Source organism: Serpula lacrymans, assembly GCF_000218685.1.
Source record: "Serpula lacrymans var. lacrymans S7.9 unplaced genomic scaffold SERLAscaffold_2, whole genome shotgun sequence".
In the NCBI taxonomy this organism is placed as follows: domain Eukaryota; kingdom Fungi; phylum Basidiomycota; class Agaricomycetes; order Boletales; family Serpulaceae; genus Serpula; species Serpula lacrymans.
The window spans coordinates 3181986-3207429 of record NW_006763291.1 but is presented as its reverse complement, the minus strand read 5'-3'; the positions used below and the strand labels follow the sequence as shown (position 1 = coordinate 3207429).

The following is a 25444-nucleotide window of genomic DNA, read 5'->3' as shown; positions in this document are numbered from 1 at the left end:
CTTTTCGACATCGAGTCATACTAAACCACTTGTCACATGCTACACACTTCACGGCTCCACCCTCGGCCAAAGAGTCATTGTGACATTGACCCATATGTTCTGATGTCCCATCCAAGCTCTCGCACGCTTTTTTTTTTTTTTTTTTTGCAGCCCGTACTATTTTTTTCTCCACTTGGTACAGTCACAAAATGTCTAGATCCAGCATGGCAGCTGAGGCCTCGAGGAACCAAGGTGCGTTCCATTCGCCTGCTTCTTCGAAATGGACTCGTCCACTCTTCTCGCCATGCCAACGCCATCGTGCTTCGTGCGCGCACACGTACGACACTAATACAACACACACTCCATCCAACCCCTGCTAAACTTGTTCGAACAAACTCTACTCTCCCGAAAAGAGAATGAAAACGTGTTCCTGGCCCTTTTTCATTATTCAGACTCGACTTCGGCCGGCTATTTAAAGTATCGCTGGCTGCGGAACCCGCACGGATCCCTCTCTAACTTACTAGTTCGCACTAGTCAACGCACGATCAACATATTCTATCAAGTGCTACTGTATCGATGCCTACTGTCTGGGGAACTTCTAGCACAACCTTCAAGCCTCTATCATCATCTTCATCATCAGATCGCGCCCCAAAACTTCGTTTTGTTCAGGTGCGGTATTGACCGTCATCAGATACTATCATTGTATTAGTATGAGAACGCAAAATTTGTTACTGCGGCATGTTCATCCTGCCATGCTGCGTGATCTATTCGCAGCAACGAACGGATGTTCATTACGGATTGCGTTACTGCCAGTGGCTCTAGCGCTGAAGATCAGGACTATTATATCGTCATCAAATACAATCACCAACACTCGTGCAACTCCACAATTCTACTGTACAACACCCTTTTAGCTCCATTTCAGAGATAGATGCAAGCTCAGCCATGGTGATATGAACGGGGATCACGGATATCGCCTTGATGGCAGTTCTTCCCGTTCGCTATACTTCCAGATGAACCCAATTCTCCGAGTCTGACGAGCGGGAGCATGGCCATGCAGTTCAGACTTCTCCCTCCTCCACCCGCACACCACCCGGGCGCTACGACCCAGACCGAAACCCTTCTTTCGAAAACAACAGCAACACCCGCTAGCAGCTTTCCTCGCGTATTTATTTATTTATATGTCAATCACTAGTTCTGAAACAAAACACAATTGGTTGGACAATGGGCGCTCGAGGTGATGGAGGAGGGATGTCCTCGTCGTGCGCAGTACTTACAGCCGCAGTTACTTATCGTGATTCAAGGAACGAAGATTCATGGCTCGGGCTTATCGGGCTGGCCTTTTAACCGCCCATGAATACTCACAACTCTTGGGCGTCTTTTTATTCTTGGGCGGTGACTTTTAAAGAGTAGCTGGCCTAGTTTGGCCGCAGTCGGCTGTAACTAAAGCCTCCATTCTGGAATACCTCGACTGAGCCTGCATCGGCACTTGTAGCAATATTCGGAATGCCTCACAGCAAGCCCGCAAAACCAAAAAAGACGCAGAGTAATGTCCAAATGTCAAGATACCCATAGTCGCACAAAGGTGAGAAAACATCAGAGGGAGGGACAGAAACTCGAATACACATAGCACATCTTCCATACATATCCTACATAACGTCAAAAAGGTATATAAAAACTCGGCAAATGCCCCACAATGCCCAAGAATAACTCATAGGAAATACGTTCTCGAAAAAGCGAGCCATCATCGATAAGCTGACAGGGGCGGATATGAAGACAGGCGGGGAGGTGTCGACGATGGAAATAAGGCTCTAGTCCCTATCTACTAAATCCTCCGCCTCGCCAAACTTGTCAAGCCACGCTTTGGCGCCGCCTTGCATGACATATGCCCTGGATTGGGTATAGCCGTGTTCATCAAGAAAGTCTTGGTACCTAGTGTGAGTAGGTAGTGTCAGATTAAAGCCAATTTGACAGATCACAGTTAATCTGATAAGAGGAAGGAAGGAAGGAAGGAAAAAAAGAAAGAAAAGAGGGGGAAAAGGGCTTACCAAGCCGCACATCGAGGACCTCTTCCATTTGAGCTGTTGCAGTAAAATATGACTTGCTTCTTGAGCCCGAATGTCTTGTGTAAGTTTGCCAACTCGTCGTAAAAAGTCTGCGCCGCATGTTGGAAGCTGCCGCGTACGTGACCTCCCTGAATCGGAGAGACACGAGTAAGACTGGGAGAAAGAACCAAGTAGGATGGTGTTAAAGAATACTAACGGCGTGGTCGTTCCTCCTGACGTCTACTACCGCATAATCTACTTCTTCTGGGTCTCTCAGCAGCGCCGCGACTTGACCGCAGGTCAAGTTCGGAGGAGAGCTTTTGGGTTTTGGGTAGGCGTCCCACCAATTCAACAGGGGAGAAGGAGCATCGGCGGCCGCTGTCACCATTTTCTCACCTGATTTGATGGCGTATATCTGGTACGATGCTGGGAATATAAAAAGTATGTAAGGGGATTAAAGAGGATCACTTTAACCACGCGTAGACATCGAAGCTGTCGATGGCTTCCTCACCTGCCCATTCGTTTACGTCGGCGAGCTTGGCGACGCTGTCATTGCTTTTGCCTGGAGCGGGAGAGCAACACTTTGACGCGCTTGGAGCGGGGGTGCTGCAGCAATTTGTGGAAGCGACTGTGGGGGGACAACACCCTGGTGAGCCGCTCTGAGTGTAAACGTTCAAGTCGCCATGCGTATCGACGAAAACAGCATCTGTTTACGTGTGAGATGTGAGCAGCTGGGAGGTTTTACGGGAAGAGAACGTACCGGAAAAACCGGCGTCGGTGATGATATCCTTGTATTCTCCCAGCTGCACCGCACCAGAGATGCAGCCGATGTATAGGACGAGGTCAGAGCGCAAAGCGTCAGGTAAAGGCTTCTTTGCGATGATCTAGACGATGAATAACATCAGGTTATGATATATAATGAAGAGTGGTGAAACGTACATCATCGAGGACGACGCGGCCTCCGGGCTTGAGGACTCTGTGTACTTCCTTGAGCAGCGCGGCTTTGCCGGCGTTGGGTAAGAGGTTGATAACGCAGTTGGACATGACGCAGTCGACGGATTCTGAAGCTATGGGGAGAGGCTTTGTTAGTAGAGTCTGGACGAAGGCGACCTGGGGTGGACGGAGATTTTTCCTGGCAGCGTTTCGACGGGCCAAAGCGATCATATCCTGTAAAGGGCGGTTAGTTGCAGCACGGTTGGATGGGGTAATAGAGACTTTACCTCTGACATGTCCAAGCCGATGGCTTGGCCCCGAGGACCGACTTTGGAGGCTGCCAACAGGATGTCTATACCCCCGCCAGATCCGAGGTCTAGTACGACTTCTCCCTGGAGAGAGAAAAATATAAGCATGTTTGTTGTATTATTGCTCTGTAACGTCAACGTACGTCTTTGATAGACGCCGCAGCAACGGGGTTGCCACAGCTTAGTCCAAGATGGGACTCGGCGGGTATGGAGTGCAACTGTTCGAGGGTATAGCCAAAGGATTTGGCAACGGAGAAGGTATCTAAGAGTGGGCGTCATGGTGTTAATTTTATTTCATGGTACATTTTCTGAAGAGGGACGTACATGACAGATCGGCTCCCGTCCTGGCCTTGTCGCTGTAAGCGTCATGGACTACTTTGACGATAGCATCTTCAGTGGAAAGTGGGCTGTCCTGGGCACTGTTCATTGTGGAGGTATGGGTGAAGAGGAAAGGTATCTCTGTAAATAAAACTCACCGCTTTCTACATATAAATATTCAGTAAAAGGCAAGTCAGCAGCATGGCGGAATCAATATGGTCGAATTTGACTGTGAATTTGACTGCGAATTTGACTGCGAATTTGAGCGGGTCACATGACTGGTGTCTGTCGGTTAGTGGCTTTCCACTTTCGATCTGCTCGGTGTTTGTGCTGAGCTGTCAAAAGTTTGTTGACTTTTATCTGTGGAAAATACAATACTTTCATGTCGACCAGGATACCTGCTTTTTATTTGAATTCTCCTGCCATCATCTGTGTGCGTTACAGCACTGGTTCCTGGAGATGTCAACTATCTGGTCATTGTCTCTCCAGATGCCACCTACATCGGCAGTGCGACCAGCATCGCCTGCCATATCGTTCGTCTTCCCGAAACGCACGAATGGAAGTTGCACAGAGGTCGCACATATCAGGCGTCACTGGCGCAGTGCCATTCTTATATATTAAGCGTCTGTCCACCGAATATGCCGTCTCTTATCCTTTTCCCCCTCATCATCGCACCCACTGATCATCGATCACCAGTGAGATAGCAATTCACCTGGTGTGATCAGACAAACAATTTCTCCTGATGGATCCAAAACTCGCTGCTGCCCGTGAAAATGCAGCCTACTATCGCGGAATGCTCGTGACCACCGACCCCACCTGCAAGAGCCAGGCCATCAAGGATGTATACGAAGATGGCGTCTATGGAACCCCTAAATCTGCGGGAGCGGGCTGCCGCTCTCCGTTTCCACATGTTCATGCACCACCTGCTTGGTGTACCTGGTCCCCATGTTCGTGGGGACATTGTCCAACGTCCCCCATACACGCTCGCCCCGTCTTTTCGACGCCTTCGCGCCACAGTCCGCGTCGTCAGTCCATTGGCGGACGCAGTACCTACAGTCCACACCATCGTAGTCAGCGGCCTGGAAACTCTATATTGCGTGCTACTAGACCATTAGACCCTCTTCCTTCTCCTGCTGGCTCGAATCCGGGCGTCCAAGTGGATCCAGGTACGTCCAGGTTTTCAAACACTTTTTATCTCGCAGTCTTTAACGTCCACATAGAACCGCGTCCCGCATGGGCGCATCCGCATATCGTCAACACGCCTCGCAATACTCCGCACAATCACTCTTGGGGTGCTTTGCCACCCATAAACGGCAGTGGCGCCCTCGCCATCAGTCCCCGTTCGCACACGCCTGCACTTCCCATAGATCCTCCCGATCAACATGTTTGGAATTTCCCAGGCGGGTCTCTTTCGTGGACACCACATCCCCAACCTGGGGTTGACCCTTCTACGTTTTGGACGCCCAATGCAGTTTTGAACCGTACTCCCCGCCAGTGGTCTGGTACGCCACTCGATTCCTGGACGGCGGCCCGTCTGACTGGCGGGTGGCCTTTACCAGGGACGTGTGTGCACTGGACACCCGGAACCTGGCCCCCAGTATGTTATCCCAACAACGTACCGGTGCGGCTTGCGCCGTGGTTGATACCGAACCCCAGCAATACGTACATGCCCCAGATCGTTTGGGACGTCTCCCAAGATCCATCAAGATCGAAACGTCTGACGGGGGCTCATGTGATGGTGGATATGGGAACTGTGGGTGGCGAGCAGGCGACTTATCCCCCAGCTGACAAGATACACATCGCGTGTGATGCTGGCTTCATGGGCCAGCTTTGGGGCCCGATCGTGATTCAGAAATCGTCCTGCATCAAGGTTGGCGATATCTTGAGAGGGATCTACGAGTACTTCCAGCAACAGCTGACGCAGGAAGAAGTCGACCATATTGCAAGGCTTGGGAGAGATAATTATTGCATCTTGCTCGACGCTTGTTACAAACGATGTTTGGCGACTCCTGGCCTACCCGGTTATGAACAATCTCTAGGGTTTCGACGTGTTGACTGTCTTGGTGACAAAAAGATATACTGGGGATTGTGGGTCACGTATAACTCAGACTCGACTTGGCAGCTCAATCTGGGGCTCATCAACCAACGCTCATGAAGATCCCGATAGGGGGGGTGTCGTTTCGTGCTTTCGTCATACCCTGATTTATCGATTTGGTTATTGCGGACATGGCGGATTTTCTTATTTTACGAGCTGCTGCAAACTCTGCAGCTGTCACGACTGGGCTCGGGGTTTTTTATCATGGACTATCACGTTTTTCCGATTTGCTGTGTTTTCTTGCGTGCTCCTCGTGCTCTTTCTGCTATCTTGTATCGTCTTTCTTGGCTTCTTGGCTTACTCTACATATCAGGACACATCGATGCCTTACTCCCTCGCGACTTGTATTTACACATGACTTTACGACACTAACGATGTATACTACCTTACTCACTGGGATCACTGACTTGTAATCATAGAATTTCACTGACATGTATGGTTAGTTGAAAACTGGTGGTCGTAAGTGGATTGCTGTCGCCAGATGCCCATGTATTCAACCATGACTGGCTTCGACATTTTGAATTCGGCTTATTGCTACCATCGCCTTGCCTTCTTGGCTCGTATAAATGATAGGGATCGTCACATCTTGAGATGTTTTGCTGAGAATGATGCGCATAAGCAAAGTCAGTCTATTAGCCTGCTTTGATTTGAGCTCGATGACGATACCATCCTCTTGGCTTTGAACAAAAATCATCAAGTGCACATCGTGAAACATTTGATAGTCAAACGTCACGCGTCATCGATGCATCATCCTTGCCAGGCACGACACAGTGGAGAGCCAAGCGGAACCGCGACTTTGATGCCAGTGCTAGTAAGAAGTCAGTAGAGGTTGCTTCGGACGTGTTGCGCGGTTATCGGGATTCCACGTCCGTCCGCATCTTGGAAAACGACTGCTGCTTTCGTATCGCCATCGGCAGGGATGGGCGAAGGAATTCAGACGTTCGGGTGGGTAAAGCAAAGCGGAGTGAATCGGGACGAGTAGGTTTTCGATGTCGTCGAAACCAGAGCCAAGTCGAAGTAATGGGGGGGGTTTTTGGCTAAGCGACTAGTATGGCGGTATGTACAGAGCCTCGACGTGCAAAGCGGTGGGCAGTCTGGCTTCGTTCAACAAAGAGGAAACAGGTTGCGTGAAATCGATTGAGGGCATGTGCATCGTCGGGGCGTGCGAGAAAGTTCTGCTGCTCCACGTTCACTAGAAGAAACCACCGTTACCCCTAAGTGTCAGCTTAGAAATGGAGTGTATGCGTCTGGATCAGTCTTACGAGCGTCCTGAAGAGTGCTAAGGTTCACCTTTCATGTTCAAATGAATGGCGCGTGAATTCTAGTCATGCGCGTTGCAATGTCCGCCTGATCATTGAGAGTAGGTATTGGAACTGGACCAGCGGCGACTTGTCGATACGGTCTGAACGGAACAAACCTAAGCTCCACTGTGATATATTTATCTGTAAATGTCCTATCGTGGCCGAATGCAAAACGTCGTTGATGAGAAGGCTGATGATGTTCTGCAGAACCCTCAGACTGGGTGTTCTTAATCCAACAAATACAACGTCCTTGGACCTGAATGATCCGGCCATGGTTCCGAACGACTAAATCAGGGAATGCAGCTACAGCCATAGAACACATAAATAATCCGTACGCCGGTACTTGTTGCGTAGTTCGTCCTTGGTAGCTTGTCGTGTGATATCGTTCTTGTCCAAATGATGAGGTATACTATGCTCTGTCACTGCGCTTAGAGGTGTGTCAGATAAGGACTGACCATCTGACTATCTCGCCGGTCCCAGGGGCCAGCTGGAAGGCCGGGAGAGTATATTCAATAATTCAAATGCGGTGTGGCACCGGTGGCCTGGCCGGCATGTTTCGGCGTATGTCAATTATTGCTCGGCATTTTCCTGTAAGAAGCTAGAAGTTGAGAAGTATCGACCTTCTACTCGGTCCACTGTGACAGATTTCACGGGTGCTTACTGCCAGTACACATGTCACTCAATACAAGTATTCGGTCCTATCTTGGCTCCGCACGAAAATGCCTGTCCTATGGCAAGGCCAAGTCTGGTCCACTCACTTCTTCACAACCAACGCTGTCAAACACACACTCATATGTGAGATATCACATTCAATCGTGCTTATAATCATGATGGCTGTCCTAATGGCTTTCCTTATCCTATTTAAGAAGCACTCTGACCGTCATAAATACCCAAAGATCGGAAGCAAGTTTCGCCAATGCCCCAGCGCACGCAACGCACCAAACCCCCATTCGTGCCCGCTGCCGTTCACTTTATGCACGAGAAATCCTCAAACAAAAAATTGGACTTGCTCGAGAAATCCAGCGCCGTTTCAGAGAACGGATCTGACTTTTACTCTGGCGATTCAGACTCACACGACATTGTAAATGGCCAACCACCGGTCGTATCCACAGGAAAGGATGTATCACGGTATCTCGTAGATCTACGCGACGACGGTGATCCGGCTTTAACTTTCCGGTCGCTTTTAATCGGAACCGTGTTTGCTGGCCTTGGTGCTGCACTCAATCAGGTTCGTCCTCCACTCGAGCTTATCTACAGAAACCTCACTATATGCGCTTCGGTTACTGCAGATATACCTTCTCAAGCCGGTGCAACTTACTATCTCTCCTGTTTTTCTTCTCGTGCTCGTTTACAGTGTCGGATTGGCTTGGGCTAAAATCTTACCCCGGCGGTCTACAGTTCAAAATACTCGCCTGGCATGGCTCGCTTCCACTTTTGACTTCATCAACCCGGGCGACTTCAAAATAAAAGAAGTACGTGTTGGTATTATGTCCTCAGGAAGCGGGCTAATTTTATAACGTAGCATGTAGTCTCTGCTCTAGTGGCTTCCACAGCGTCACATGGAAGTACGGCCGTCCAGAACTTTTCTGTACAGCGCGTATGTTGCCAATCATGCCTTTCCCACTCCTTCCTGCTGAATTTTCCTGTAGCTATATTACAACACGAACGTTCAGGCAACCACCGCTGTTCTTGCGACTTTTTCTACAGCATGCTTCGGGTATGCATATCTCGTTTCTTCATTGCTGCAATAGAGCTATAGATATGTTTAGGTATGGACTGGCCGGCTTAGTGCGTCCTTTGGCCGTTTATCCGAGCGAAATGGTGTACTGGAGTGTAGGCATTGATTTTAACCCTACAATATGCGCGCTGATAGTGTCCCATAAGAATCTTCCAGCGGTCTCTATATTTCAAGGTTGGAGATATGGTGACGCTGATTTTACGTCGCTGATAATTTTCGTTCTGGACAGCTTTGCATTTCGATACCTCTGCCAATCACAAGCGGGTCAAGCTTTTCTGGTCAGCATTCATTGGAATGTTCCTTTATGAACCTATACCATCCTACATATTCCCTTATCTCAACGGCTTCAACGTCTTCTGCCTTGCTGCTCAAAACGCCTCAGCGAAGACTCGAAACATCTTTACGAACCTTTTCGGTGGTGCAGATGCTAATGAGGGTTTGGGCTTCCTGAGTCTGTCGTTTGATTGGCAATATATCACTTCGTCAGTAACTAATCAGCGGATCTTGTTTCAATTCGTTGACTCTCGCATTTTTTCTAGTACATTCATGAGCTTGCCTATCACTCAACAAGGTAACATATTTTCACTTACCACACACTTATGCAGCATTGCACTTACCTTGAGTTGGAAGCCAACACATGGATCGGCTACGCTTTTTGCTATATCGTCATAATGGTGATTTATTATACAAATACCTGGAATGTAGGTTCTTTCACTACATCAGATACACAGCAATGCAAACATGTCTCGTTTCGGTGAATAACAGTCGCTGGCTTTCCCGATGCTGTCAACGTCAATTTTCTCATCAAACGGTTCTGTCTATGAACAGTCAGCTGTGTTCGGATCTACGTTCCAACTCAATCAAACTGCACTAGAGGAAGTCGGCTTACCAGCCTTGACCGGTTCTAACGCCTGGACTAACCTAACTGCCAATCTTTCGGTAACTAGATTTCTACTTGTTTTCAAACCGTAACGCCCATCCCTTTTATAGATTGGTGGTCTGATTGCCCATTGTGTATTCTTCTGGGGGCCTTACGTGAAGGAGTCCTTCCAGCAGTCTCGGACTAGGACTCAGCCAGACCCTCACTGGAAGGTAAGCGGAGATTAAACGTACTTCCCGATATACACTCAAGAGTTATGAAAGGCTATGCAAAAATATAATGAATGTCCTTGGTGGTGGTACCTTATCTTGCTCGGCCTTGCATTTGTTGCTGGTAAGTTGAAGACCTTTCTGTGTTTCGAAGAACTGATAAAGTATGCGATATGCAGGCTTGATTGTTGTCTTCAAAGGACAGACAACGTTACCTTGGTGGTCCTTCCTCGTAGCTCTGGTCCTGGGAGGTAAGGGATTCTGATTTGTAACCCAAAACGTTCGCTAAACAAAATTTGCAGCTTTTGTCACGGTGGGTGCAGTAGAAGATATATGGATGGAAGTGCTCACTTTTACTCCAGCCGTTTTCTACACTACTTTTTGCCCGTATGGGTACTGGTGTCGCGACCCAACAACTGATGAAAATGGTAGCAGGACTCATCAATCCCGGACGACCCGTTGCAAATCTTTACGTATGTGCCTAGCCTATGATTCTGGGCTGACTCGTTCGTTTTTGACCGTTTATGCTTACAGTTCTCCATGTGGAGTCACGATATCGTTGAGCAGTCCATTAAATTAGCCGGTGACCTCAAAATGGGCCAATACTTGAAAATACCGCCTCGCACCATGTTCTTGACTCAAGTCTGGGGCACCATCGTCGGTGAGCTAATTTGTTGTAAGATCAGATAAACAAATGATTTACTTGGATTCGTGGCAGGGATAATTGTCAACTATGGTAAGTACTCCCGAGTTTTTGGATACGTTTTTGGTCTTGTCTAAGTTCAGGCAAATAGTCGTTATGGTTTCAATCGTTGATGCCCAGCGTGAAATTCTTATCAGTCCTAAGGGTAGCAATGTTTGGAGTGGGCAGACGATTCAGGCACTCAACAGCGGTGCTGTTACGTGGTCCCTTGCGAAGGAGCTTTACGGACGAAACGGCCCCTATTTCGTTGTTCCTTTGAGTTTAGCCATTGGGATGATACCGACGTTCTTTCAGTGGCTAATCGCCAAGGTACGTCGTTGGCTATACGGAATGGTAGCAGACAAGCTCACTTTGCGAGTGTTAGCGGTGGCCTAAGATTGGCCCATTGAAGGTGGATTCGATCATATTGCCCATAATTTACATGGTATGTGCAACTTGCAAATTTTTGTTCCATGGTCGTCTGTAATCAAGTTTTGACATGTTTTAGTACTCATCCGCCATGTCGAGCGGGGTGACCTCGACAATTCTATCATCCATCATCGTGGGACTGGTCTCACAATTATGGCTTCGAAAAAGTCACCCAGGTTGGTATAGGAAATACAATTATATCCTGGGTGGTGCACTGGATGGTGGCGCTGAGGTGATGATCTTCATTCTCTCGTTTGCTGTGTTCGGAGCATCTGGAACGGCCAAGCCTTTCCCTAGTGTAAGCATTTATCATTCGCCACTGAGTAAGATCGAGGACTGATTCTTTTTTTTGTTCAGTGGGCAGGAAATCCTTCAAAAGGAAATGTAGACTATTGTAATGGTAATGGTGCTTTGGGATGATGGACACATACAAATACAATAAATTAATCAAATGTTTCTTGGGACTCGGTCGGCATGTATGTAGTCATCTTCGCATTGACACGATGTGGGCAATGTAATCCGTATCTTGGATCACAGAAATGTAAGTTTGAGAGCGAGACTTGGTAAGTCCCTACACAGATTGCGAAATCAAACTATGGGGGCAGAATCACGTGAGAAATAGGTTTCAGAGACCTTGGCGAACCGACTCACGCGTGTGCGACTGCTTAGAGTACACGGCCAATTGTTAATGGCAGAAATAAACCATATCTGGTAGATATCCGGCGGTCCGAAAGTGGCCTGTCCTGCATGTCGCACCGATATTTTCCGAATATATAAGCGCTATATTGAATCTAGAACATAGCTTGCAGGTATATGCACCTGGGTTGCCTGGTAAACATGACAAATTATGACATTTGTTTATAGTATGAGAAAACATGCATTGGCCAGGGCTTGAACCTGGGACTCCAGCTTTCATGGTCTGGTGCTTTACCAACTAAGCTACCAAGGCATACTTGGAAAGCATACTGATTGGTTGCATGCCCAGAAGGTCCAGAATCACTGTACACGGGTGCGGATCCCATTGTGTTGTGATAAAACAAGCCTTATAAGGCTTGACCATCACATGTGTGGTTGAGCCTTTTAAGGCTCGTTGTTCACAAAGGCCAACGCTGGAGTAGGCCTGGAGAGGAACCAGATAAGATTGGAGGCATTAGTAAGCCATGTATAAAGTACGCACTCCGACAGCGGAGTGGAAAATACTTCTTGAGGTGGCGACCAACCAATGCTACTACAACGTGGTGACAAGAAGGGATTTGATCAACTACGAAATAGACATTCTGGACAACTATAATGTGTGGTCGGATACGCAGGATGACCCAACAAGTCCTAGACTACGTTCAGCTTTCAATTGGGAGCGTGGTAACCCAGGTGATCAAAGTCAAACAACAACCTTATCAACAACATCTTTGAGGATATACAGAGACTTAGAATTAAAGCACCCGAAATCACCACTGCAAAAATTCGAATTCGACATAGAAAGTAGCGACAACGAAGAAGAAAACATGATGATATTGCCTATGAAAGGAGGAGAAAGTATGGAATTATTTGTAGGAGGAGGACGACAAGATCCTGAAGTATGGATGTGAAGATTCCAGAGGGAGTCGTTGTGGTATCCAAGCAACAAGAAAGTCTTGTTATTAGGAACATTTATGGCGCTGCATTCGCCAGCAGACACTTGGTTTAATGAGTTGGAAGAAGCGGAAAAAACCTTGTGGGCTATGGTAGAACATGTGTTCTATGCGTCGTTTCCAAAATGGAACATAGTGGTGACATGAGAAGACCCATTTGACGTTTTTCAAAAGCTGAAGTTGCAGGAGAACGAGGTTGGAACGACAGTCCAAAACGAACAAGGCATGTACCGACAAGTGCATGTACAGTCTGCGGAAGAAGCAATGATTTGGGGGCAACAAACGAGCACGCCTGACAAAGCACTGAAAGCATTTCTAAAGGAACGAATGCCACACATGGTCATCGCATTCCTCAAGAAAGCAGTTCATAAGTCAGTGAACTATGTCGAATGGATTGATACACTACGGAAAGTGGAAGTAGAAGAGTTGTTGGCAGAGAAAAAACTACAGAACAGGCTGGAAGAACTGGAACGAATGGTGAAAAGCCTTACAGTGTAACAACCAAGAGTTAGTTACTCTGGTGCACACAGGAACACACTATAAAGAAGATGATGGGGAGTGGTTACCCCCTAGGCTGCAGTGAGTTAGTTGTGCTAGACAACAGGAGGACTTGCTGAGTCCTTCCCCATGTATTACTCTTGTATATATACTAAAATACATGAGGTACTGTACAGTTGTAGATAAAGTTCAAAGTCCGATGTCTAGCATGTGACCGGTCACATGATGAGTCTAGACACTGGTTAGGTGATGTGTCACATGACTGGTCATGTGACTTGGAAAAATAAAAGTAAAAGTATGAAAAAAGTGGAAGAAACCACGCACATAGAAGGAACAGTTAGTAATGCAGCAAACAAAAGACATACCTAGAATGGAGACGAGTGCAGCCCGAAACGAGAATTGACAAACAGCACAAACTTGGACGCCAATTCACCTGAATACTGATGAAGGACACAAAGCGACTGAAATTGACCGGGTAAATTGAATGAAGAAATGGGGAGATCAGGCAAGATAGGATGCAGGAAAACCATACCCATTAACGCCAGGAACAGCACCAGCTGGGTCAGGAGAGTGCATGAAGTGCGGATGGGGAGGCCATAAAGGACACCAGTGTTATCGTAGAAGGGCGGAACTCCCAGCACTTGAGTAACTCTTCCGACGGGCGGTGGAAATAGAACCAGCAAGCATCATGATTGTCACCGATGAAGGAGAAATAGAAGTTACATGGGATGAGTGGCAAGAGCAAGAAACGGCAGGAAAAGGAAAGGGGAAGTCACTCCCCACAATGGAAGCTGTCAAGAGATCAAATGACGACCACAGTGGAAACAGAGTTGACAGTAGGAGAAGAAGGTCAAACGGACACTAAACAGAACGAGCAGATAGAAGTGAATAATGAATGCATAAAGGGGAGTCATCACATATACATAGAAACTGTAACAACCAAGAGTTAGTTACTCTGGCGCACACAGAACACACTATAAGGAAGATGATGAGGGAGTGGTTACCCCTTGAGCTGCAGAGAGTTTGTTGGTTAACAACAGGAGGACTCGCTGAGGAGTCTCCTGGATCTATTTGGGGTATATATACTACTACAGGGTTATTTGTACATATGTACTATACAGTTGATAGTGACAGTGGCTGATGATGTCATGGGGCCTAGCCCGCATGGCCAGCTCCACTGTGTGAGAGAGTTGTGTCTATAATAAGAAGAAAGGCAACGCAGCGCGAGAAAGAGGAGTTTGGATAAAAGGGGAAGTGCCGCGTGGCACCCTATTGAAAGCTAAGGTTAAAGCGGAGAATAAAAGTAAAGGGAAGGTCCAAAAATTGTGTTATCGTAATACTACCCCCCTTCTAAGGCTCGACTTCCAGGCGAGACCAAATACCGGAGGTACTGGTAAAATTTTTGGGCATAGGTTGAAAAAGAGATTTAAAAAGATTTGAATCCATGCCTCTAAGCTTCCTAGGAGCTGAGGAATTCTTAGAATAAAATTTGCAAACAGCATCACGGGAATTGTCCAGATGGATTTCTGGTTCCCACGTTCTGTCCTCATCTCCATAGCCCTTCCATAGAGACTAGGAATTCTAATTTACCACGCTTCAAGTGTGCATCCACTACTTGTTCAACTTCGAACTCTTCTTCACCTTCCTGGGTGACTATAACCGGTCTGGGCCGATCTACACGCTGTCCCGGCAGCGGCCCTTTGTAGGGTTTCACACGGCTAATATTGACCGTGGGTACTACCCTTATTCGTTTTGGGAGTTCCAGCTCCACCGCGTTGGGTTTGACTTCCTTAATCCGGTAAGGGCCAATCCACTTTTCGGTCAGTTTTCTAGACTGCCGATCTTTTAATTTTAAGTGGTCAGTATCTAACCAGACCAGGTCGCCGACCTTGTAATCAGGGGCTTTAGAGCATCTACGCTCTGCCCTGTCTTTCATCTGCTCTGCAGTTTTGAATAGCGCTTTGCGCGTTTTGTCTAAGACAGACTTCATGTCTTTTGCCATTTTCCCAGCAGCCTCGTTTTTGCTTTTGCCAGGTTCTACACCCATTCTGGGGAGGTACAATCTAGTGACCTCGAATGGTGCCTTTCCCGTAGCCGACAACTGTTTGATATTGTATGAGAACTGGGCTATCTTTAGCCACTTGGCCCAATCCATCTGTCTGTCATTAATAAATATCCAGAGATATTGTTTCAACTCCTGGTTGAGTCTCTCTGTTTGTCCATCAGTTTGCGGATGGAACACCGTTGATAACTTAGGTTTGATGCCCAGCATCCGGCATAATTCTTTTGTAAATTTGCTAGCAAATTGTGGTCCTCTATCGGAGATAACCGTTTCTGGTAACCCATGGATAGACTATACAAAATCTTTAAATAGATCTGCAGTACCCACGGCAGTAATAGTTTTATTGGTGGGTATGAATACTACTTCTTTGGAGAAGCAATCCACTACCACCATTACTGAATCATACCCATTTGACTCGGGCAGATCCGTTGTGAAGTCCACCGATATATCCTGCCAGGGACCAGCTGGTATTGGATTTGGCATAAGCTTACCGGCCGGCGGTTGGTGAGGATTCTTAGCCATGGCACATCTCAAACAGGATTTTACGTATTCCTGTACGTCTTTGACCATGCCAGGCCACATGTAGTTTCTGGAGATCAACTCCATTGTTCGTTGCCATCCAGGGTGCCCAGCCACTGGAGTGTTGTGATGTCTGTCTATTGCCTTGATCCTTGCGGACTCAGGCACATGGATCTTGTCTTTAAAATGGAAGAGCCCGTCTTCCCATAAATAGTTTTCATTGCCATCAAGGCGCGCCTTTTCTTCTGAGGAGATGTCTTTCTTGAAGACTTGCAGAAGATCGGAATCCTGCCCGATTCTAATATTGGCAACCCTTGATTGGTCTATCAGGGTGACACCTTTGTTATCATCTTCGATGCCGTTGGCATGATCCTCTCTTCTGGAAAAAGTGTCTGCTTTCCCCATAGAGCTTCCAGGCTTATGAATTAATTTATAATTAAACCTTGACAAGTATACCGCGTAGCGGGCCTGTCTTCGGTTCAAGTCTCGGGCCGTCATAAAATACTCCAGATTCTTATGATCAGTCCAAATTTCAAATTGGTGTCTAGCACCTTCTAAGTAATGCCACCAGTGCTCTAAGGCTCTAATGATGGCCAGCATCTCTTTGTCGTAAATTTGATAGTTGCGCTCTGTAGGCGACAAACTATGCGATAAATAGGCACAAGGCCTCCAAAGATCGTCAGGGCATTTAATTGATAGAACAGCCCCAGTAGCAAAGTCAGAAGAGTCGGTTTCTAGCCGGAACTCTTTGTCCAATTCTGGAAATGCTAATATGGGCGCTGTTGTAAACGCCTGCTTAAGCTTATCAAAAGCTTCTTGTTCTTTGGCGCCCCAGTGCCAAACAATGTCCTTTTTAGTGAGATCGTTCAACGGTCTCGTGATTTTTGCGAAGTTTTCGATAAACCTTCGGTAGAAATTGCCTAAGCCAAGGAAGGCCCTAACTCCTTTGACGCAAGTAGGTTCTGGCCATTCCAAAATAGCTTGAACTTTTTCAGGATCCATCCTGATTCCATTCTGGCTTATGATCATACCGAGGAAGTCTACTTCCTTCACTTTAAAATTACATTTTTCGGGTTTGACGAATAGGTCCCGTTCCTGTAAGTGTTGAAGGACTTCTTGCACAATCCTGTCATGCTCAGCCTCATCATCCGACTTCGTAAATATTAACAAATTGTCAATGTAAATGACAACACAGTTCTCCATATCTGCAAAGATCTCATTCATCATGCTCTGGAAGGTCGCTGGTGAATTGGTCAACCCAAAGAACATAACAAGGGGCTCAAAGGATCCTCGGTGGCACGTGAACGCGGCCTTCTAAGCATCTGTCTCTTTGATTCGTACGTTATTGTACCCCCATCTGAGATCCATCTTTGTCAAGATCTTGGCACCAGCCAATTTGTCTACTAGCTGACTGATCAAAGGCAGCGGATACACGTTTTTAACCGTGTACTCATTCAAGTAACAATAATCCATAATCATACGCTTCTTACCATCCTTTTTAGGAATGAAGAACACCGGGGATGTCATAGGGCTCTTAGAAGGTCTAATGTAAACCTTCCTAAGCTGTTCATCTATGAAACTTGAAACCTCATCTCTTTCTGGAGCAGAGAGTGGTATCATGTGTCCTTTTCTCAGTTTGAAGGTGTCCTTCAAATCTATAGCATGGTCCCAAGGCTTAGCCTCTGGGAAGCGCTCTGATTTATGTTTAGAAAAGACTTTCCAGAAGTCATGGTACTCAGGAGGTACCAGCTTCTTAATATCTTCTTCAGGTTTTACCTCATCATCGTCATTGTCGATCTTTTCTAAAGATCTGAGCTCATAAACGTGACCAGCGTTTATCTTCTCAATACACTCATTGTGATGGACATGATTTGGTTTACCCAAGTTCACACATTCATGAGGGCAACGTGACAATATGACAACCCCTGTCTGCCAGTCGATCTCAGGATTGTGTTTAAATAGCCAGGTCCAGCCTAAGATTAAATTAATTTTCCCTAGTTGGGTAGCTTTGGCGGTGACTCGTTCTCTGTGCCCTTGGTATTCGACAACAAGAGAACATTTGTGCGTGATGCAGCCTCCCGCGTTAAGCGTACCGTCAATGTTATAGACAGGAATAGATACATCTAATTTTACAAGGGGGAGTCCAATTTGCTCCGCCCAGACCTGATCTATGAAGATTCCGTTAGCGCCTGAATCAAGCAGTGCGCTGGTTGGGTGTACTGTGCCCCGGGCAAGGTTTTCCACACCAACGTCTAGGCGGATCTCCTTTTGGAATAAATAATAAATATGTGTGCATCAACACACGCCTTGGGATTTCGGGAAAGGGTGGCTCCAATGAAGAAGAAAAGGTATTGAAAGTTACATGTTTTTCTATTTTATTTTTACCAGAATCAAGCACCCTAGTGTTTGTCTCGCCGGGGCCACGCTCCAAGGGAGACGCTGGTGCAGTGGTAGTATTATAAATATCACAGTTACATTGCTTTATACAAGTACATACTTCTGACAACAAATTTAAAAACCTATTTACAAATTGGGGAGCCATCCCCGTCTTTCCTTTATTGCTCGTGCAACACCCCGGTGTCGATGATGAGAACTGCTGTTAGAAAACCACACACAAAAACAAACTAACACACAATCCTCCCAGATTCCACGGAACTTGTTTATGGGCTTTGCCTCCTAGAACAGTGGAGTGCTCTGGTTGTTCGTGGGGTGGTACGTATAAAGATCCTTCAAAGTAAAAACCCAGAGGTGTATGAGTGTGGGTTTTGAGGAGGAGGGATAGTTGAATTTATAGAAAGATAGGGGCTTTGTGGTGAGTATAGACAAGCACTACCTTGCTAATTGTAGCACAAGGTAGGTTTGAGAACAACAATATGACGAGGTTCCCAGTGATAGCAGGCTCCTGACGCACAAACTGTAGTGCTCAGAAGGACTCTAATTGAAAGGGATAACAATGACTTCAAAAATGGGAAGTGACAATGATAGCAGTTGACAGTGGTAGCAGTGGGAAGTGTTGTGACCACACTGGATCACAAGCAGCAGAGTAGTGAACTTGAATTTAGAGAAGAAGTCTGGAATGGAGTTCTTGTTTTTTTTTTATTTACAAGGTAAAATACAGGGGTTTATATAGTAAAAGAAAAGTAGGCTATGCACAGTATAGCTGTGCAAAAAGAATGAGAAAGAATATGAAGGAAGGAATGTATGCTGATGAATCCTGCGTAGGTAGTACAGGATAAGATTGTCAAAAAAAGGAAAAGAAAGGGATAGAACAATAAATGCTGTGAGTAATGTCACAGGTTTGTACAGCCATAAAGTAAAGTCCAATAGCAAAAAGAGAGCAGGAAAATCATGATGTCATGGGAAGATGCAGTAAAAAAAGGCAAGGCAAAACACTATCAGTATCAACACAGTTCCTTTATTGTCAGTCAGGCATTCTAAAAAGTATGTGTCCATAAAAATGATTCAAAAATCAAAAATAATTGCACTGTAAATGAATGTTCTGCTGAAGAAAAAGAAACTGGAGCCACCGGTCCACCACCTAGTCCAAATCCGACAGTTCCATGGCCTTACCAATGGACTGGTTGTGTTGGACCACCTGATCAAACGAGGGAGGGAGAGGAGTAGTTCCAATATGGAACAAGTGAGTCCCAGGCAGGGTGTGGTAGGTGTAGCTGTAGCGAAGACGATGGACAAAAGATAAGTGTACCCAAGTGAATGGGACAGCGATGAACATGGGCAACGCAAGGGGATGAACCTTCTCCAGCTCAAGAACTACCCACCCACGCTCCAACCAGGCAAGACGAGCGACTGATGTTTTGATAGTATATGATGGCAGATCAACATCATGAAGATGGACCTGTTGGCCTATTTGGACCGGCTGCCGGGGCTTTGCTGATATCAGCAGTGGCACGTGGTAGTCAACAGATCGGTGACAGAAGCAGATAGGAAGTGGTGACATCAGAAATGGTGGGGGCGCAAATAAGATGAGGAGGAGGAGGGTGGAGGTGACAAAAAAGTGGATTAGAATGGGGATCCAGAAACGACCGTCAGGTGAGAATAAAAGGGAGAGGAAGGGGCCCATGGTGGGGCTAGGAAAAGAAAGGGGAGTAAGGGAAACGACAAAAGCGAGGGCACAATGCAATGTGTAGCCAGTGGCGACGCGAAAATTTGCTGAAATGCCGAAATGCGGAAAGTACCGAATGGAAAAGCAAAGGTGAGCGTGACTGGATTGCCTAATAGAGGTGATGCTGATCAGCCACAAGTTCGAAAAAGGCAATATTAATTACTATTCCACGTGGCACTGTGCCTGTGTGGCGCAAAGGCAAGTCTTTTCGAATATTTGCTTTGTTATTGACACCTGTCCATGCTACCAATCAACTTTGGTGCATGACACCGGAGCGGGGGCCACTTTGTTGTGGTTTACTTCATTGTTTGTAGGAGCAAAGGCACCCAAGTGACCTAAGCTCCGAACTCTTTTCCCTGAACCTTCATTTCAGCAGTTTGCTGATCGTAAAAGAAGGCCCGGATTTTGTCGTACGAACGACTGGCCAGAGTATGGAGCCAATTGTCTGGCTTTTTGGACTCTGATTGGCGCGCCTGGCGCCCTTGATTATTTTTTTGTTGAGTGGCCTGCGCTCCTTTTCTGCAGTCTCGGGACATGTGTCCCTCTTGGCCACAATTGTAGCAGTTCCCCTTGAATCTGCGCATCTGTCCCTCTTGGACCGCGCCGATATCCATGGGTGCTCCCTGCCCTGGTTGCAGCCCGAACGGCTTGAACCCGTGAGAATGTTTATATTGGTTTGATGACCCAGGGCGCCTCTGGGATTTGTTGTTTTTGTTGGTGGACCCACCACCTTGGTGCATTTGGTAAAGCCCCATGGCTCTACTGACTCAACGTACTTCCTCGGCCGCTAGGGACAAGTTGTTACGATAACGCAATTTCCGGACATCTCCTTTCCTTTTTATTCTCCGCTTTAACTTTATACTTTAAGTGCCACGCGGCATTTCCCTTTCTCACGCCGCGTTGCCTTTCTTTTACTTTTAGACTTAACTCTCTCACGCAGTGGAGCTGGCCATACGGGCTAGGCCCTATGACATCATCAGCCACTGCCTTCATCAACTGTATAAATACACATGTACAAACAAACCTGTAGTAGTATATATACCCCAATAGATCCAGGAGACTCCTCAGCGAGTCCTCCTGTTGTATACCAACTAACTCACTGCAGCCCAAGGGGTACCCACTCCCCATCTTCCACTACCTTTATAGTGTGTTCCTGTGTGCGCCAGAGTAACTAACTCTTGGTTGTTACATTAGGACTCGCTCTTTCTACTCTCTCGCACGTGTGTGCAGAAGTCCCATCATTTGGGCACCCGGACTCCAGGGTGAAGGAGATTGGTTAGCGGTTAGGAATATCCCACATAGCAGATAGGTGCGCTCCTAGCGACGGCCTTGTAGTGCTTTGGGAGAAGAACCCAAAACCTTCGATACGCGGCCCCCAGCGTTAAGGGGAGTACCTTAGCTCAGCAGTCGGTGTGGAACCACTGTTGATTAGATTTAAAATACAAACTTTCACTTTCGAATACCTCTGACCAGGCCGGGCACTTGCCTCCGCCAGTCTGGAGAAGGGTTGACAGCTTAACAAGCGGACCACCCCCTGACAACCATTCGGACCAGGGTTTATTACGTTTACATTTTTATATACTTTTTCAAATACTATAGTGTGGGTAGTCGGAGATTGAGATCCGATACTCAGCTGGGAAGAGGTTGATCCGCAGATAGCAAGCGGGGACCCCCAGTTACCTATTTTTACGTTACCCAAAGAGAACAAGTCGACATGTCGTCGCAAGATATGAATGCGCTACTGCACGCAATGCGTGTGCAGATAGCGGAATTAACCTCGCAGCTCGCCGAGATACAGGCCAACCCCCCTGTAGCAACCCCCTCGGTAGAGAAAAAGTTTAACAAGAAAGTCGAAGTCGTCGCTGACCCTGGCGCCTTCGAAGGAGACCGAGCGCGATTTGCCGAATGGTGGATCAAGCTCCAGATTTGGGTCAAGGCGAACTGGGACGCTTTCGCCGACGATTTTGAGGTAGCCACTGTGGTGCTATCTCGCCTAAAAAGGACCTGTGGCGGGTCGATACGCCCAAGTAAGACTCCAGGAATGCTACACCGCGGGTGTGTGGCCTACCTGGGACGATCTCAAGAAAGAGATCGAAAAATATTTCAAACCGCAAGCTGAGCGAGACTGGGCGCGTCAGCAAATCCGTTCCTTCAAACAAGGAAACATGAGGACGGATGATTATGTCACCCGGTTCCTGGCCCTCTCCATCCAAGGAGGGTTAGGTAACGAACACGCAGTAGAACTGCTGGAACGCAATGTGAACCCTCGCATTGCAGAGCAGATCTACCTGCAGGATACAAGAAGTGACGACCTGGCTCTAGCAGCCGAGGAAGTCCGACGAGTCGGTAGGGCCATGGAGCTCTACGCTATGCACCAAGGTGGCGGGTCCACCAAACAAACCACCACACCCCAGAGGCGCCCTGGGTCATCAAACCAACATCATAATCACTCTCACGGGTTCAAGCCGTTCGGGCTGCAGCCAGGACAGGGTGCTCCTATGGATATCGGCGCGGTCCAAGGCGGACAAATGCGCAGATTCAAGGGCAACTGTTACAACTGCGGCCAAGAGGGACACATGTCCCGAGACTGTAGAAACGGGGCGCAGGCTGCCCAACAAAATAATCAAAGGCGCCAGGCGCGCCAATTAGAAATTGCAAAGCCGGACGATTGGCTCAACTCTTTGGCCGGTCGTTCTTACGACGAAATCCGGGCCTTCTTCTATGACCAACAGGTCAACGAAATGAAGGCTCAGGGAAAAGAATTCGGGGCTTAGGTCACTTGGGTACCTTAGCTCCTGGTAAAAATGAAGTAAACCACAACAAAGTGGCCCCTGCTCCGGGGTGTTGCACGAGCAATAACGGAATGACGGGGATGGCTCCCCAATTTGTAAATAAATTTTTAAATTTGTTATCAGAAGTATGTACTTGTATAAAGAAATGTAACTGTAATATTTATGATACTACCGCTGCACCAGTGTCTCCCTTGGAGTGTGGCCCCGGCGAGACAAACACTAGGGTGCTTGATTCTGGTAAAACAAAAATAGAAAAACATGTGTCATTCAAAATTCCTTCTTCTTCTTCTTCTTCTTCTTCGGAGCCACCCTTTCCCGAAATCCCAAGGCGTGTGTTGATGCGCACATATTTATTCCAAAAAGAGATCCGTTTAGACGTTGGCGTGGAAAACCTTGCCAGGGGCAAAGTACACTCAACAAGCGCACTGCTTGATTCAGGCGCTAACGGGATCTTCATAGATCAGGTCTGGGCGGAGCAAATTGGACTCCCCCTTGTAAAATTAGAAACATCTATTCCCGTCTATAACGTTGACGGTACACTTAACGCAGGTGGCTGTATTACACACAAATGTTCTTTTGTGGTCGAATACCAAGGACACAGAGAACGAGTCACTGCCGAGGCTACCCAACTAGGGAAGATTAATTTAATCTTAGGCTGGACCTGGCTATTTAAACACAATCCTGAGATCAACTGGCAGACAGGGGTTGTCACATTGTCACGTTGTCCCCAGGAATGTGTAAACTTGGGTAAACCAAATCATGTCCGTCACAATGAGCGTCTCGAAAAGTTAAACGCTAGTCACGTTTACAAGCTCAGATCTCTAGAAAAGATCGACGATGACGATGATGAGGTAAAACCTGAGGAAGAGATTAAGAGGCTGGTACCTCCCGAGTACCACGACTTCTGGAAAGTCTTTTCGAAACACAAATCAGAGCGCTTCCCAGAGGCTAAGCCTTGGGATCATGCTATAGATTTGAAAGACACCTTCAAACCAAGGAAGGGACACATGATACCGCTCTGTGCTCCCGAAAGAGACGAGGTATCTAGTTTCATAGACGAACAACTTAGGAAGGGTTACATCAGACCTTCCAAAAGTCCTATGACGTCCCCGGTTTTCTTCATTCCTAAAAAGGATGGTAAGAAGCGCATGATTATGGACTATCGTTACGTGAATGAGCACACAGTTAAAAACGCGTATCCGTTGCCTTTAATTAGTCAGCTAGTAGACAAATTGGCTGGCGCCAAGATTCTGACTAAAATGGATCTCAGATGGGGGTACAATAACGTACGAATCAAAGAGGAAGATGCTTGGAAGGCCGCGTTCACGTGCCACCGAGGATCTTTCGAACCCCTTGTTATGTTCTTTGGGTTGACCAATTCACCGGCGACCTTTCAGAGCATGATGAATGAGATCTTTGCGGATATGGAAAACTGTGTCGTCATTTACATTGACGATTTATTAATATTTACAAAGTCGGACGATGAGGCTGAGCATGACAAGATCATGCAAGAAGTCCTTCGACGCTTACAGGAACGGGACCTATTCGTCAAACCCGAAAAATGTAATTTTAAAGTGAAGGAAGTAGACTTCCTCGGTATGATCATAGGCCAGAACGGAATAAGGATGAACCCTGAGAAAGTTCAAGCTATTTTGGAATGGCCAGAACCTACTCGCGTCAAAGGGGTTAGGGCTTTCCTAGGCTTAGGCAATTTCTACCGAAGGTTTATTGAAAACTTTGCAAAAATCACGAGACCGTTGAACGATCTCACCAAAAAGGACCTTGTTTGGCAGTGGGGCGCCAAAGAACAGGAAGCTTTTGATAAGCTTAAACAGGCATTTACAACAGCACCCATATTGGCATTCCCTGAATTAGACAAAGAGTTCCGGCTAGAAACCGACTCTTCTGACTTCGCCACTGGGGCTGTTCTATCAATCAAATGCCCTGATGATCTTTGGAGGCCTTGTGCCTATTTATCGCATAGTTTGTCGCCTACAGAGCGCAACTATCAAATATACGACAAAGAGATGCTGGCCATCATTAGAGCTTTAGAGCACTGGCGGCACTACTTAGAAGGTGCTAGGCACCAATTCGAAATTTGGACCGATCATAAGAACCTGGAGTACTTCATGACGGCCCGAGACCTGAACCGGAGACAGGCCCGCTACGCGGTGTACTTGTCAAGGTTCAATTATAAATTAATTCATAAGCCAGGAAGCTCAATGGGGAGCGGATGCTTTATCTCGAAGAGAGGATCATGCCAACGGCATTGAAGATGACAACAAAGGTGTCACCCTGATAGATCAATCAAGGGTCGCCAATGTTAGAATCGGGCAAGATTCCGACCTCCTAGAAGTCTTTAGAAAAGACATCTCCCCAGAGGAAAAGGCGCGCCTTGACGGCAATGAAAACTATTTATGGAAAGACGAGCTCTTTCATTTCAAAAACAAAATCTATGTGCCTGAGTCCGCAAGGATCAAGGCAATAGATAGACATCATGACACTCCAGTGGCTGGGCACCCTGGATGGCAACGAACAATGGAGTTGATCTCCAGAAACTACATGTGGCCGGGCATGGTCAAAGACATACAGGAATACGTAAAATCCTGTCTGAGATGTGCCATGGCCAAGAATTCCCATCAACTGCCGGCGGGTAAACTAATGCCGAACCCAATACCAGCTGGCCCCTGGCAGGATATATCGGTGGACTTCACGACGGATCTGCCCGAGTCAAACGGGTACGATTCAGTAATGGTGGTAGTAGACCGCTTCTCCAAAGAAGTGGTATTCATACCCACCAACAAAACCATCACCGCCGCCGGTACGGCAGACCTATTTAAGGATTTCGTATGGTCAATCCATGGGTTACCAGAAACGGTAATCTCCGATAGAGGACCACAATTTGCTA

General features: G+C 47.0%; 5 protein-coding genes across 5 annotated transcripts; 3 read left to right on the top strand and 2 right to left on the bottom strand.

The window, feature by feature from the left end:
- Positions 1–940: 940 nt before the first annotated feature.
- On the bottom strand, positions 941–1141 carry SERLADRAFT_379566 (uncharacterized protein; the record flags this gene model as incomplete). The annotated part of the gene is made up of 1 exon (XM_007314139.1): positions 941–1141. A coding segment is annotated over one exon (201 nt), but the record flags the coding sequence as incomplete, so codon positions are not given.
- A 646-nt stretch (positions 1142–1787) lies between these two features.
- Positions 1788–3689, bottom strand: SERLADRAFT_433897 (uncharacterized protein; the record flags this gene model as incomplete). Its single annotated transcript, XM_007314138.1, has 9 exons — positions 1788–1908; positions 2025–2170; positions 2239–2447; positions 2533–2727; positions 2782–2905; positions 2961–3188; positions 3242–3346; positions 3406–3524; positions 3587–3689. 9 exons carry the CDS (start codon positions 3687–3689, stop codon positions 1788–1790), a joined length of 1350 nt encoding a protein of 449 aa, XP_007314200.1.
- Positions 3690–4367: 678 nt separating this feature from the next.
- SERLADRAFT_458362 (uncharacterized protein) lies at positions 4368–7179 on the top strand (the record flags this gene model as incomplete). The annotated part of the gene is made up of 2 exons (XM_007314137.1): positions 4368–4746; positions 4801–7179. 2 exons carry the CDS (start codon positions 4374–4376, stop codon positions 5733–5735), a joined length of 1308 nt encoding a protein of 435 aa, XP_007314199.1.
- Positions 7180–7605: 426 nt separating this feature from the next.
- On the top strand, positions 7606–11523 carry SERLADRAFT_354283 (uncharacterized protein; the record flags this gene model as incomplete). Its single annotated transcript, XM_007314136.1, has 21 exons — positions 7606–7771; positions 7843–8204; positions 8266–8448; positions 8499–8573; positions 8626–8693; positions 8746–8809; positions 8861–8888; positions 8944–9200; positions 9320–9415; positions 9480–9653; positions 9705–9806; positions 9858–9927; positions 9983–10054; positions 10106–10116; positions 10166–10276; positions 10338–10464; positions 10522–10539; positions 10598–10815; positions 10871–10930; positions 10994–11212; positions 11272–11523. The coding sequence occupies 20 exons, from the start codon at positions 7893–7895 to the stop codon at positions 11332–11334; spliced, it is 2328 nt and encodes a 775-aa protein (XP_007314198.1).
- A 551-nt stretch (positions 11524–12074) lies between these two features.
- Positions 12075–13040, top strand: SERLADRAFT_433894 (uncharacterized protein; the record flags this gene model as incomplete). Its single annotated transcript, XM_007314135.1, has 2 exons — positions 12075–12488; positions 12717–13040. 2 exons carry the CDS (start codon positions 12075–12077, stop codon positions 13038–13040), a joined length of 738 nt encoding a protein of 245 aa, XP_007314197.1.
- Between the last annotated feature and the right edge of the window lie 12404 nt (positions 13041–25444).